The sequence below is a fragment of the Carassius carassius genome, chromosome 32 (assembly GCF_963082965.1).
Source record: "Carassius carassius chromosome 32, fCarCar2.1, whole genome shotgun sequence".
Classification (NCBI taxonomy): domain Eukaryota; kingdom Metazoa; phylum Chordata; class Actinopteri; order Cypriniformes; family Cyprinidae; genus Carassius; species Carassius carassius.
In genome coordinates, this window is record NC_081786.1 from 28,953,454 (window position 1) to 28,968,535 (window position 15,082).

Below are 15,082 nucleotides of genomic sequence, written 5' to 3' on the forward strand. Positions count from 1 at the left end.
TTGTAATAATATTTTGCAATATTACTGTTTTTACTGTATTTTTGTTCAAATAATGCAGCCTTGGTGAGCAGAAGAAACTCCTTTAAAAAAACATTGTAAAGTCAGTTTAAACCAACTTCAAACTATATTTCAGAGTTTGGTGTTTGGATATATTCAGTGAAACTCGGGAGCATATTAGGGCTCCAGAAGAGTTGAAATGTTGCAAAATAGTGGTACGTACTATTTTTAGAACACTTTTATGGCGCTTTTTGTTTCTTTTTGGAGCTTGACAGATGTGGTCAATATGAACTATCCCTGTACTGAAGGAAGTGTGTGATGTAAAAAAACACCTTTCATATTGCACAGAAAAATGCTGAAGGGAACAACACAAGGGTAAGTAAATAGACAGAAATGTCCATTAGTCTTTTTAAGAAGGTGCTCTAAATGCCAACTGCCTAAAAACAAGCACTTTTTTGGACATTTTGACTGCTGATTGTGACTGTGTTCAGCGCCACGGGCAGAGACTTCAAACATGAGAGAAGCACACCTGTTTGAAGGGTTAAGAGGGATGATGGGAAATAAGTAGAGGCCAGTGGACAATCACCTGTGGGGATATCCGAGGGCCATCTTTTCATTAGTTGTACCTAATGAAACTGCACAACAACAGGGAAGAGAACCCCACCGCTGAGGCACGCTACCAGCTCCAAAATTACAGCGAAAACAAAAGAGCCTTTACACGGTCACATCAAAGTGTTTCCACTGAAAGAGAAATGACAGGTCGTTTAGAGCAATCAGAAGCGAGTGCATGGTACCATAACGTGATCACTGCCACAAGATCAATCTTTTCAGATCATTACTGTTTTATATATACACTACATGTCAGAATTATGTGAACAGCCCTTCTAATTAGTACGTCTAAGAGTATTCAAGCCAAACCATCGCTGGCAGGTGCAGAAACCAGACAATAGAGCACTTCTCCCTGCTTCTGAGACAGGACAATGTACCCAAGTAAGAGTAAAAGGTGGGTTTTTAAACTTAAGAAAGACAATTAATGTATAGGGTCTCAGTTCTCTCTCCTAGACAGCAATAAGATAAAATACAAAAATCTTCCTGAGACTTCCTGAGAAACCAAATCAAATGTGTCACAAAGATTTTGGCTTTTCACATCAAATGATCTACACTACTGTTTAACATTTTTAAATCTGTAAGATTTTTATGTTTTTAAAAGAAAAGTCTCTTCTGCAAATTAAGGCTGTATTAATTTGATCTAAAATACAGCATATATGGAAATACTATAACAATTTAAACTAGCTGTTTTCTATGTGAATGTGCAGTAAAATTGTATTTATTGCTGTGATCAAAGCTAAATTTCTTCAGTGTCACATGATCCTTCAGAAATCACTCTAATATGCTGATTTGCAGCTCAAGACATTTATGATTTTACAATATAGTTTAATATACATTTAAAGTGGTCATCGGATGCCCATCTTAATGAAACGTTTATAACATGATTTTGTTAAAAATTCTCAATAGTAGTGTAAAAAACACTGTGTCTGTGTGACATCACTCTGCCAAGAATCTGAGAGTGACTTGATTTGAAAAAGGGGATATTATCAATAAATATTAAATAAATAAATAAAAGATAAATCTTTATAGGGTGGTGGTTTACACAATGCCAACACACATTTATGTTCAAACAACATGTAAAAGTGAGTTTTGCATCCAATGAGCCCTTTAAATAGAAAACAGTTTTGAGATAGTTACATTACATTCTCAGTTCATCCAAGATCGGGATGAGTTTGTTTCTTCATCAGATTTGTAGAAATGTAGCATTGCATCAGTGTCTCATCAATGGATGCTCTGCAGTGAATGGGTGCCGTCAGAATGAGAGTCCAAACAGCTGATAAAACATCACTATCCACACTACTCCAGTCCATCAGTGAACATCTGGAGAAGACAAAAGATGAAACACATCCAGCATTAAGACATACAAGTCCATAATCCATAATAAAGCTTTGTCCAATGAAAAATCCATCTGCTGTTGTCTCTAATACGGTGCCTAATATGTGCAGATTTCTCTCCCGATTCAGACCAGATGACCTTTTCTGTTAAGGATTATAGATAGAGGACTCATATTTTAGCCAAAAGTAACAGTTTAAAGTTAAGATTCAGTTCAATTCTATTCAAGTTTATTTGTATAGCGCTTTTTACGATACAAATCATTGCAAAGCAACTTTACAGAAAATTAAGTTTCTACTATTTAGCAGTAATAATATTTAGCTTCTCAGTGATGACTGTCAGTTTATGTGCATATGACAGGAATTCTCTGAAAATATAATACAAGGTGTAGTCAACCAGACGATGAACACTATTAAATAAGTCTTAATGTTGGATTTATTACAAACACAAAGATGTTGTCTTCTTCAGATGTTCACTGATGGACTGGAGTGCTGTGGATTATTGTGATGTTTTTATCAGCTGTTTGGACTCTCTTTCTGACGGCACCCATTCACTGCAGAGCATCCATTGATGAGACACTGATGCAATGCTACATTACTACAAACCTGATGAAGAAACAAACTCATCCTAATCTTGGACGGTCTGAGGGTGAGGGTCAACTATTTATTTTAAAGAAACAGTGTGGGTTCAAAACAAGTTAAGCTCTACAAGCAGAATTGTACTGAATATTTCAAGTGATAAAGCTGCTTAGTCTTAGATTTCTTCTATTTTAGTCTTCTGGGGTCATGACTTTTGATCCTTCAAGGGAAAGATTGAGTTTTGTTTGCAGTGTTAATGCAGATCCCTCATTAGCTACTTCCAGCTGAATGATCCAGAACTCAGATGCAACTCAGACCCCATGGCAGAGGACCAGGCTGAGACTGTTTGACATGAAGAACCCTGCACTTGCAAAGATGCAAAGCAGCCACTTCTAGTGTGTCCCCCACTTGGCTCTGGCTCCGTACACTTGGGGACATGAATGAATACAGCGCTGTGAGCGGAGGAGTAAAACAAGAGGATCTGACCTCCACCTGCACTGACATCAGCCGTTATTAGCCAACTGATCCCCTCCCATCAAACCAAGCCACACATCCACCGCTTAAGAGCTGCTGTGATGGTGCATGATGAAACAAGTCTGAGCTGCGGACCGCACAGAGAGAAACCTCCTGCTCAACATCAAACCTACTTCATCTGAACCAACTGCCAAGTGTCTTTGATAAAATAGCTTTAATACACACATAAAGAGACCCGTTAGATGAGACTCTGCATGGATTCACGGAGTACAAATCAACGTGTACAATTAGACCTTTTAAAAACACTCCTTTCAAAGATTGCACCCAACTGTTGGTTATTTTGTTGAAACTGCAGCAGGTGATTCTGCACTTCTTTCTGTGAGGGTCTGGTGTGATATGAGCGATGTTATCTTGATGGAGAAAGGCCAGTGCATCTGCATCTGCTCAAAAAAAAAAAAACATTGGAAAAGCTCAACCTCTGCCCTAAGCCACTTCAAAATGAAATTCCTACCTTCTCTCATCTGACAAACCTGTGTCTGATATAGTCTTCAAAGGAAAAGTGGCAGGCGTGTACCTCCAGGCTGAGGTAATTTGACTAAAACTTTGCAAAGAGAGAAGACAAATGTTGTGGGCTTTTTTTTCTCTTCGAAGATTAGATGTGATGCTGCTTCTCTTACACGCTCATCGCTGTACATAGGTCATCTCAGGAAAAAGTGCGTGGAAATGTTTCTTTTTCGACTTGTGGAAGATGGGAAGCACAGCCACAAAATCAGACTTACTTTGAGATCATTCTGAGGACATATTTTGTTAGCTACGATACTGTTTTTGATTTTGATATCAAATCTTTGCATAGCTATGGCAGGAAATACTGGAATCTAACAAAGCTTTGGAAAAAAAGTCTTAAGAAATGAAGCATAGCTATACATAAACCCATATTGGAAATAAAAGAGTCATCAAATAAGCATGTTCTAAACTCCTGAAACATTGGTGTTTTAGAGTAGTCACTACAGTTTATTAAAGAAATTAATTAAATATGTAAATGGGAGTTTGTAACAAAAACAAACAACAACAACAAAAAACTGTTATTTAATTACACATTTGTTTCTACAATATACATCTTTTTTATATTGTATTCTTATATTTATATTGTTTACTTTTATTTCATCTTTCATAGCTATATTTATGTATATTTTCATCTGTGTTGTTTTCTTTAATAATTGCACTATCCATGGGGCGGACCTGACTCACATTTCACTGCTGGTTATATATGCTCTATATAATCTTGTATGTGATGAATAAAAATCTTGAATCTCAATAACTTTTATTTTGTAATTAAATTAAATAAATCCTACTTACTCCCCAACACCGATGATCAATCACCAAAATGCTATTAATGCACCATAACAAATTATTTTCTAATATCCCTTGTGCCAAAACCTTTTTTCTCTCAAAGATAAATTTAATTAAAATTAAATAAATGATCTATCTATCTATCTATCGTGTGTGTGTGTGTGTGTGTGTGTGTGTGTTCCTGTTAATTATATCAATAGTATCAAGCAGGGAAACAGATGGAGAAATGAATATAGCCAACATTTATACAAAACAAAATAACATACAAAGCATACAAAAACGTGATATAGGTTCCCCAGTGAAGCTGCTAAATGGATACAGTATTTTATACTAAAAGGATATTCCATTATAAACGGGAAGCATTCCTTCATCCTAATGGAAATGTCCAGCTACACAATATCCTCAAGAACTAATCAAATAAGAACTAAAAGGCATTTCACCTGGTATTTAGTCATTCTTGGATATTCTTATTGGACCCCATACTGATTGAATCCAAGTTCTGACAGGAATCATTTTGACAAGTGTCTATATTCACGCAAGCACCTAAGGATTTACTCAATTTAAACCTTGAACGCGAAAAGCATTTAACAAAAGAGTGAAAGATGATCGGACAGTGATGCCAAACGACGCTTATTGACAGTTCAAAGGCTTCCGTTGGTGTTATCGTGGAATAGGGCAGTAAATGAGTGATTTAGAGCCTGACAGGCGTCTGTATTCAGTCTGCTGATGGTCTGTCTGCATGTCGTCTCACCTTTGATTTGATGTGGCGTCGACTCGCGTCGCCAGATCCACGCAAGTGTCTCTCCCATTCAGAGTCACGCAGTCTAGCCGCTATTGAGCGGACCACAGACGCACCTGGATGACGTCATCGGTCAGGTGTGAAGCTGCGTCTGCTCTCGACGGGGAACCACTGGAAAATCAGTTTATTCAGGCATGATCATGCATTCACTCTCCGGCCTGCGTCACGTAGCCTACTTAATATGTGTCACTAAGCACTTTTTAAGCAACGTCTTTCTTTCTTTATTTTTGCAGTGCATACCCCTACCCCTACTATATTTTGTATGGTGGCATTATTTTCACAAGACATTAAGCACATTTCCCCACCAAAGTCTTACTGGTTTTGTTTTTTTTTTTTTTTTTTTTTTAATATCACTCAGACATGTTATTGACAGGCTTTTTGACTTTTTGCATGTTTTTCTTTAATTGTATTGTTACTTGATTCTAGTGATTAATTGCCATATTAATTACCAAAATTTCACTTTTTAGAACACTCTCTGCAAATGTGTGTAAAAATAGGTATGTGTTTACATATTTGGACATTGATCTGTACAATAAAATGTATTTCTTTTTCATTAGGTCATCAATATCAAATGGCATGTATAATATGATATGTACAATATGCAGTAAACATGATTCAAATATGTATAATTATACCATGCAAAATAATATTATTTTAGAAGTTTGCAATTTTTGGACGAACACAGTAGAGGCTTGAAATAGGCTGGGATTAGGTGGAAAAGTAACTTGCAGCTTATATGCAAAATCAGCATTAGGCAGTTAATAATTCTCAAAATATGTTTGAAAATGAGCAAACTGATATTAATACATAAGGTTTTAGAACTGTATACCCACACACACACAACTGCACTACAGAACTGTTTATCATGATTTAGTTCTTGAAACAGAGCGTCACACTGCCTTTTATTAATCTCACGTCGTTGTTGGAATGTTTCACAATTTATTTAGCAACAAAGTTATTTTGGGAACATGTGAATCACATGCTGGTGCACATCAATACACATCTGATCTCTCCGTCTGATATAGCAAGAAAATCAGGTTTCCTAGCATTTCACACAGTGCTCTATTTTAAGTACACAAACGATGCTTTCTGAGGGGGTCGCTCGGCTACACATTTGGTGAATGTATATTGTATTAAAGAAATAAATACTACCAGTAAATAAACTTTTTAGTGGCTAATTCTTCTAGCTCATACAGCTGACATATAATTAAAATAAGGACGCTTTTATTTTATTTTTTTAATTATGTTGATATAAATATATATTTATATATACTTTTTTCTCAAAATATATGATCGAGGAGACAAGAAACACACATCTCAACACGGAGGTTATAAATAAGTGTCCAGGGTGTAGCTGTGGCCCGGTCAGCGGCAGCCACATCCCTCCACCACCATCTCCTGATAGTTCTTCAGCACCACCCTGTCCGTCTCGTCCAGGTAGAGCATGGAGATTGCACTGAGCTCTGTGGGAACGCAGCAGGCCTTGGGAATATTGGTGTTCACCGAGTTCACCAGTGTCTGCACGATAGCGTGATTGGTGGAGTTCAGGTGATCAGCCAAAGGGAACGGACACTCCCCGTGACAGTAGTACGCCTGATATCCGGGCGGCGCCACGATCCAGTCGTTCCAGCCCACATCACTGAAGTCTACATAAAGCGCGTGTCGCCGACAGTTTCTGTTGCGCTTGCGACCTCTTTGCTTCGGGCTGCGCTTCGCTCGCCGCGTCAGCGGGTGACTTTTTCCGTCGTGTCCAAACGTGACCAGCAGGGGGCGAAGCTGGCTCCAGTCTGCGTCTGGAAGCGAATGCAAGGAGCGACTGACACGTACGTGGCGTCCCTTGTGACGCGAGGTTCGGTTCAGGGGCACCACCTCCACAGCCAGGCCGTGATTGGAGCTCTTGTCACGTGTCCAGCGCAGCACGGCCAGACTCACGTCGAAGCTCTCCCATCGAGTCGTGTTGTGGCGCACCAGTCGAGTGTCCAGCAGCTGTGTGATGAGCTGCCCGGCCCGCGAGGGCTTCAGCACCTCGTATATATTTATCCGGTGTAGACCTTCGTCTCCCGTGGGTTGGAGATCTGAGATTGCATCATCTATCTGTTGCCTGTAGAGACGAAGCTCTGCGGTAGAAATGAGTTCCTCCTCTGGGATGCTGCTGAGATTGAAGACGAAGCGCAGAGGAGTCTCCGGTGAGCCGTCTGACTGCATCTCCTCCATGTGCTCTAGAGGAAGAAAATCAGAGGACAGCTCAAGAAACTGGAAGAAGATACACTATTGTGATGCAGTTTTTGAAATGATACAGTAAATTATTTTTAGGCATCCTAACTATGATCCTTTGGATCCAAAAATACTCTAATGTTTCAGTTTTCTTCCATGTTTGTTTTAGATTAGTTTACCTTAAAAGACCTTAATGTTTACTGTAATGCCTTTTTAACACACACATACACACCAGGAGTCAGTAAATCTAGTGTAATGAATTAAAACTTCCTAATCATCGGGAAGAAGGAGGCGGGAACCGGCGGACAATCAAATGAAACTTTAATAATCACAAAATAAACAAAACAGCGCACCAGCCCCTCACGGACGACTGATGCGCACAAAATAAAACCAAAACACAACTAAAAGCCCAGGCCTGGTCCTCTCTCGTCCTTCACTGTCGTCGCTCCAGTTTTATATCCTATACCGGCGGTGGGTCGCAGGTGACACTGATTTGCCCAATCATTGCCGGCCTCACTCCTTGTTCCCACGTCCCTCGGCCCCGCCCCACTCGCCACATCTAGTCATTATATGATCTGCACATCAACACTAAAATACTATATAAAAAAAAGTTTATTTTTGTTTTCTGGGGGGGGGGGACCCATGCTTTTCATTTATTTATTTAAAAAGCTTTTTGACACATACATGACACAGTCTTTTTATTTTTTTGTAAGTGTTACATGAAGGTAACATTATTTTAAGTGGTCCTTGTTAAAGGTTACATGTACTTACTATTACATTAATAACACATAATTGTGCATAATTACATGCAAGTAACCCTAAGCCAAACCATAAAGTAAGTACATATAGTTAATTAATATTACTCAGTACTTAAATGTATAATTACACTGTAACAAGGACACCTTAAAATATAGTGTAGTCAACATGAATACTATGAACACAATTATCTACTAAAATGATACCTAGCATTAATTACATTGTAATTCAATACGTTTTAGAGATGCAAAGTAATACATGCCAATGCACCGATGCTCAACCTACAGATTTTCAAGCAACATCACCAATGTTGGAAAACATTTCATATTAATTCCAGTCTTTCCATATTACATGACTCCTACTGGGTTTTGATTGGTCATGGCAGTCAAATCAGAATTACTGTCTAGATTAAAACTGTATTACGGAGCTCTCATCCAGTTAACTGTTTTCCTACGTCTCCTACTGTTATGTCTCTCATATCACTCACTTTCTCTCATTTTGACTTCAGAATTACTTTATTGAACAGATGTCTATAAACTCAGGAGTCTCCACTGGAAACATCATTCAGAAGAATGAGAAACTGGAAGAAGACTCACAGAGTTGCATGTGAGAGGAAGTCAAGTATCTTAACACAGATATCAATATTGTAATAACATTGCTGCCATGTTTGTCTTGTCTCTAGGTGAATTGTTTTCAGCATTGTAGTGGATTATTTCCCCTTACCAGAATCTATAAGATTGTTCTCAAACATTTAAAATCATTTACTATTCATATAGTGTTGATCCATATAATAACATGTCCCATAGAGCTGATTTAGCTTTTGTTTACAGTTAAATTAAGTTAAAAAAATCAAGTGGGTCATATTGACCAACATGTTTATGTCTGGTGACTCTACCAAGCCACTCTTATTTTCAGTGGTTTCCACTCCACTTATTCCTTGTCCATTTTTCAACGTAGCTGAAACTCTCAACTCTTACTCATTTAAGTATGCAGGTAAAAAGAAAAGTAAAACAACAAGAATAAACTGTTTAACTATGCTGATGGCCTTCAATCATCTTGATACTTAATGTGTATTTTTCTGAAGCCTTCTGGGAATTCTGTCCGCCTAAGAGACCGCATTGCTGGCAACGGGATTTTATTTAGAAATCTGTAGAGTAGCATTAAAAATAATTGCATGTTGAGGAAAGTCCCTCAACAGGATCCACATGACAAAGTATGGCAGCGCAGAGACTTTTTAAATGTGGGGTTGAGTCTGAATTTGTAAAGTGCCACTGTCTCCGTTGTCTTACCTTCATGATGGAATCCTCTTACGGTGTTTGCTCGACTCGTGGACCTCTCAGGATAGTCGAAGCTCGCGTCGTGGGCCCCGGCCTCTTCGGCCTCCCCTGACTGCAGGCGATACAGGTCCAGTATATACTGGGGCACCACAGCCGAGTAGCTGGGTCGCGGTCGCCTCTGCAGCCCAAACATGTGCAGCAGCGTGGCTTCAAAGTCCCGCAGCAGTTCATGACTCTGACCCAGGTGCTGAGCCGACGCTTTCTTCTTCCCTTCCTCAGGTATTAGACTAGCATAGCTGCTCTCTCCCAGTAGGACTTGGCATAATAAAATGACCATCAGCATTCGATTACCAGGAATCATGATGTCTCTGGTGGGCAGGCAGGGAATTTGAGGAAGCAGAAGAGAAAAGCAAGACTTCAATGAAAGATGTTTGATTCCCCATTTTCATCTTGCTTTCAATAATTAAACTGGATACCATTAAAATGTCATTGACATTTAGGTCAGAAACATACTTTTAATAAGTTCTCGAAGGCAGAATGCTTGTGGTCCTTCAACAGACCTCCGTACTCAAGGGGGTGACAAAGTTTGCTTTAAATGTCTGCGACTATATGCATTATTATTCAAGTATATTGTTACAATAATTTTTACTTCTACTAACTTTCCCAGCAACATTCCCTTCAAAGTGTTGCTCCACCAAGACAGTAGCTGAACTGAAAACAAAATTTGGTGGAGTAACAGTTTTCACTCTAGTAAATGTCATTACTTTCACAACTAATTACAAAGAATACGCATGATGTTAAACTTTGATGTAGAAAGACTGATTTTCTTGTAAAACATTCTCGAATACTAACAGTGTAGAAGCGTTTGGGTATGCGTAGAGTATGTTTTAGACCTTATTAATTCCAGATTACTGCTATACAATTAAACAGTTTAAAAAATATGCATATAAAAGCATAATGAACAAAGGTTAGTAGTTTTGGCGGTCATTTGCTAAAATACATAAATAAATAAAATAAATTAGGATCATATAATTTTCATTTTTGGGGATTACTATCCCTTTAAGGGCCGAACCAAACTACAGTTTGGAAGTCAACACCGATGTCAAACAAGGACAGCAACCTACAATTTTCAAGTGCTTGCACCGCAGCATAAAAAAAGCAGAAAGCAAAGCTCCTTATTGACCACTGTTTTTGTACAGAATGACTAAGCCTTTTAATTTGCTCCAAATTTGTAACAACCCCATCACACGATGGATGGGTAGGTGTGGTCCACTTACCGACAGAAAATAAAGCATGGGAAAATAGTCCATGTTTGTCGAGAGCCGATCCAGGACGAGTTCCTCAAGTGAATGTTACGGGGTCCTGGAAGGCTGTTTAAGAACAGCGGGGAGATTCCTTTCCTGAAATACAAGGGTGTATTTGCCAATTAATATTTCAAGTAATGCGATTACAGCAAACATTTCAGAATAAGCAATGGCATGGTTTCACTAAAACCAAAAATGCAAGTTTGCACCAGACAGACCCCTTAAAGCAATTAAAATGCTGCTTGTAAATGAGCAAAGACGGCCAGGTGTGAACACCTGAAAAGATGCCAATTCAATTTACATACAAATAGAGGTTCGTTTGTCCACAAAGGGATTACAGACTGCCTCTTTTATTGATGGTCCCCCAACCTAGACTGACCATACAAGCGGCACCATCCTGGTCCAACACCTTGATTTGTTAGAACCAATAACATCTTAATGTAACTACCTAATTTGCACCAAAAGCAGAATGGATTTAAGAAATATCTTCATTGCAACCACCATGCAATTCCACAAATGAGATTTTCAACGATTCATTTGAGAACAGAATAAACTGCACTAATAACAATCACAAGTGTTTGTGAAAGGTCTTAGGTCATCCTGAATCCACAGCTGAACTCAATAGCTGAGTGCAGCAACGCATGCATTTTCTCATTTCTTGGACTTAGTTCCGCTGGAGCAAGTCCAACCATTACAACAGGAATGATGCATTTTAACAAGAACACCGTGTGTGTGGTCATGAGAGTTATTTCTCTCTCTCCGTCTTCACAGTTGTTGCACTAGCATGGCTTGCGTTGTGATTCTTGACTGATCAACCGAAACACAGGGTTAGATTCTTAACAGGAGTCCAGTGGTTTTTAGATTCATAAAATCTGCTGTTTAAACAACAATGCAGCTAGCGCAGCTATTCAAACAGTTCATTATGTCAAGAGCAAACCATAAAAATGAGCGTAACTAAAAGACTTTGATCAACCATGCCAGAAAACATGTAACAAAGCACAAACAATTGGTTTCTTCAGACCACCTACACTTGTTTAAAAGCCTACAGATACTGCCATAAATATTTAGAGAATCCCTGTTTGAAGATGGAGTGCGATGCATGTGCTTTTGTGCAGAGTGGGTTTTAAAGTGCAGTTTGCTTCCTTTAATTTGGCAGAGTTGTGTAAAGCTCACAGTGCTCGACTTTAACCCTGCTTAATGAGATTAGGTTATGCACATGGTTCTTCAGATGTGCATGGGGGAGTAAGTCACCACAGTAACAGCCAATGTTAGGATCTAATCTCTGTCAAGTTTAATTCAGAAATCAAATCTGGAGATCCAAGCAGCATTCTGTCCATTGGGAAAATAAGACAGCTTAAGGAATGTAGCCTATAGCCTGCTGTGCAGCTGCTAAAGTTCATGTATTTATGTACGATGCAGGATCTCTAGTCCAGGATCCTCCAAATGATTGTTTGATCTTAAACTAATTTGCATGAACAACAACAACAAAACAACAGAAATATGCATTAAGAAGAATGACAATATTAAGTTAAAGATAAGAATGCAACTAAAGTTTTCATCTTATTGTGTCATTGTCCCTCCCTTACAATGTACAAGTCCTCCGTCCATTAATCAAGAACCATTTTCTTGGCCTGAAAAGGCTTGAGATCTCTGCTCTAGTCTAGACAACATCTGTTGATCTGTAATCGTCAGTGGACTATCTGACGACAGCTCTTGCAACAGTGTTTAGTTTTTAATAAGTAGGCTATGTTGTATGAAAGACATTTAAACAATTTTTTTTGTTTGCCTTTCTACCTCATGAACTAAAGATAAACATCCCTGCCAAGTGACTCATGGGTTGTGTCTTTTAATGTCATAATGTACCTCATAAAACCTTTCAGACGTGTTCTTATGCTTGACTGAGTGCCATCACTCTTCACTACAACTCATTTCAGACAAAGTACAGTCTTCAAAACATTCGTGGAGGTCAAACGTACTAGCTCAGTTGCACACTGGAGATTGGTTTCACCTAACTTATTAAATCAAATGAAGGACGCAGCTATTGTTTTTAATGTTAATTTAGAATGACACGCTGCAAAGCCTGTGCAGGCTTGAGTGAGGAATGCGTTAGAATTGGATTTGAAACCAGTTTACGCTCTACACAGACACCAGAGATTCGGAACACGCAGAATGTTGATTTGTGTTGTAGATTTCAAAAACTCATATAGAAGTAAATCTTAAAACTTTGCTCAGTACTATCCAAACGAAATATACAACCGTCATGATTTAGGCCCCGTAGGCTACTCCAAATAAAACTGTACAAACGTGGTATTAGCCACCACATTAAATCATAATTAAAACAGAATGTCAGTTATGTGTTAATGAAACACTGGTACATTAGGAGCAGATGTGGACGCTATCCACTCCTGTGAGCGCGCGGTCAGGTGCCTGAGCAATGCATTGGAGGTTCTAAACTTGCAAAAAAAATTAAAAGCTATCCGGTAAGAATAGACTAAAATATTACATTCCCAATTCCTCCCAATACAATTCGACGTGCACAGCTTTGTCGATTATATTATCAGCGTCTCGAGAAGACAGGTTTGTGGAATATAATGGGAGCGTTAGTCGCGTCGCCTTCAGGAACACAGGGCGTAAAAGACTTCTTTTAACGTGCAAAATGGCCAAAACGCGTGTCACTGGGTCTAAATAATTGATCATGGCTCAGATACGGACCTAAATAACTTCTTGCAACCCCATGTCGAAGTACCGTGCATAATGACAGGCCAACTTACCATTGGTAGAGATGCGCACGGTATTCCTGGATGAGAAGACGGTATGTATGAAAGAAGTTCACCTCACGTAACAAAAGTCCAAGCCTGAAGCGAGTGTTTAGATCATTAGTTCCGCATCACGTAGAAGAGTCCAGTGCGAACGCGGATCTCTGCTGCTTCAACCAAGAAGAGTCGAGCACGGAGAACATCACCGTCTGATCCCGTATCCAGTTCTCCGGGCAGTTTTTAAGTGACCGCCCTATGAAGTTCCTCTGCCTCCTCCCCTGCTCTCTCAACCCACCGCACTTCACCAGCACCTCTGATAAACCCCAGAGAAAGCAGACACACAAGATCTGTTTCCTTCTTTAAGTTACATGCATGCACTGCAACACCACTGTGAAGGATACTGCGATATCTTCTGGAGGGTATAATCAGCGCGCTGGCAAGCACATGTTATCTATTATTATTATATTTTTCTACAGTAATGTTAATAGAATGGTTATTTTGTGTCAACTTATGTTCTCTAAATATTAGCAAAAAAAAAACACTTCATAGATATTTTTTAATAATAAGTTTTTTAAATGTTACTTTTTTCATTCAAAAATAACGTTCCCATTATGTAGGCTACATAAGTTTAAAAATGGAACTTTTTTTTGATTATTGCATAGCCAATAAAAACTGGACATTTTGAATAATTATTAGAACATTAGAAAAAGTCTCTTCACATAACTCTCACATAAGTGCATATTGAAGGGATGTTGACTGAAATGAAGTCATAATATTCAAAGTTTTCAAGCCTAATAACTTGTTGAAATCACTGTGTAGTGAGCACTCTCATGACATGTTGTGATGGAGATCAGTGAATGTTTCCTATTAATGTATTTCACCAAGCCCGGAAGCCTTCTCCGTTTGACCTCCTGCCCCTAAAATAACAATTAACCCCCAGTGTGTGAAGAAGCACTGGCAGACACCCTCATTAGCATATTATTTACCTGTCTGACTCAAGTACTTTGAGTCACAAGGCGATAAAGTGCCACCCTCCCCCAAACCCACCTTCTGCCTAATTCCTTAGTGAAGGAAATGTCACCAAATATTTGGAGAAACATTTTGGATTGAAAGTAAACATGAAATCAAAATTCCAAATGGACCTTGTTGACTTTTAAATGCAAATTCCTGGACTTATCTGTGCAAGATTCATCTGTTTATCTTGTTATTCAAAATAACCTGCCTTTCCTCTCAAATTACTTTCAGCTGACGTCACTAAGCCCTTGTTCTTATTTTTGAATATCTTTGTCAATTTTGGTATGAAAAGGCTCTTTTAACTCACCCAAGACCCAACCAATCTCAAATTTTTAACAAGTTTAAAACACTTATGGCAATGTTGATATATATATATATATATATATATATATATATATATATATATATATATATATATAATCTCTTTATTTTATTTTATTTTTATACTGAAGTACTTACAACAGTGACAGATGAAAATAGCTTTAATAGAAAAAAACAGAGTAGGTGCTTTTATAGAATTATGAGCTTAATGTTTCTGCTTCAAATGCTCTACAAATTGGCTCCTATTTACTTTCATTGTAAGTACATCTTTGTAGCCTTTATTTTTGCTTCTTTTTAAATA

General features: G+C 38.4%; 1 protein-coding gene across 1 annotated transcript; it reads right to left on the reverse strand.

The window, feature by feature from the left end:
- Window positions 1–6,336: 6,336 nt before the first annotated feature.
- Window positions 6,337–13,723, reverse strand: LOC132113091 (bone morphogenetic protein 4-like). The gene is made up of 4 exons (XM_059520911.1): window positions 13,462–13,723; window positions 10,664–10,786; window positions 9,399–9,754; window positions 6,337–7,358 (listed from the first exon to the last, which is right to left on the reverse strand). Exons 3-4 carry the CDS (start codon window positions 9,745–9,747, stop codon window positions 6,505–6,507), a joined length of 1,203 nt encoding a protein of 400 aa, XP_059376894.1. The 5' UTR covers window positions 9,748–9,754; window positions 10,664–10,786; window positions 13,462–13,723; the 3' UTR covers window positions 6,337–6,504.
- Window positions 13,724–15,082: the final 1,359 nt, after the last annotated feature.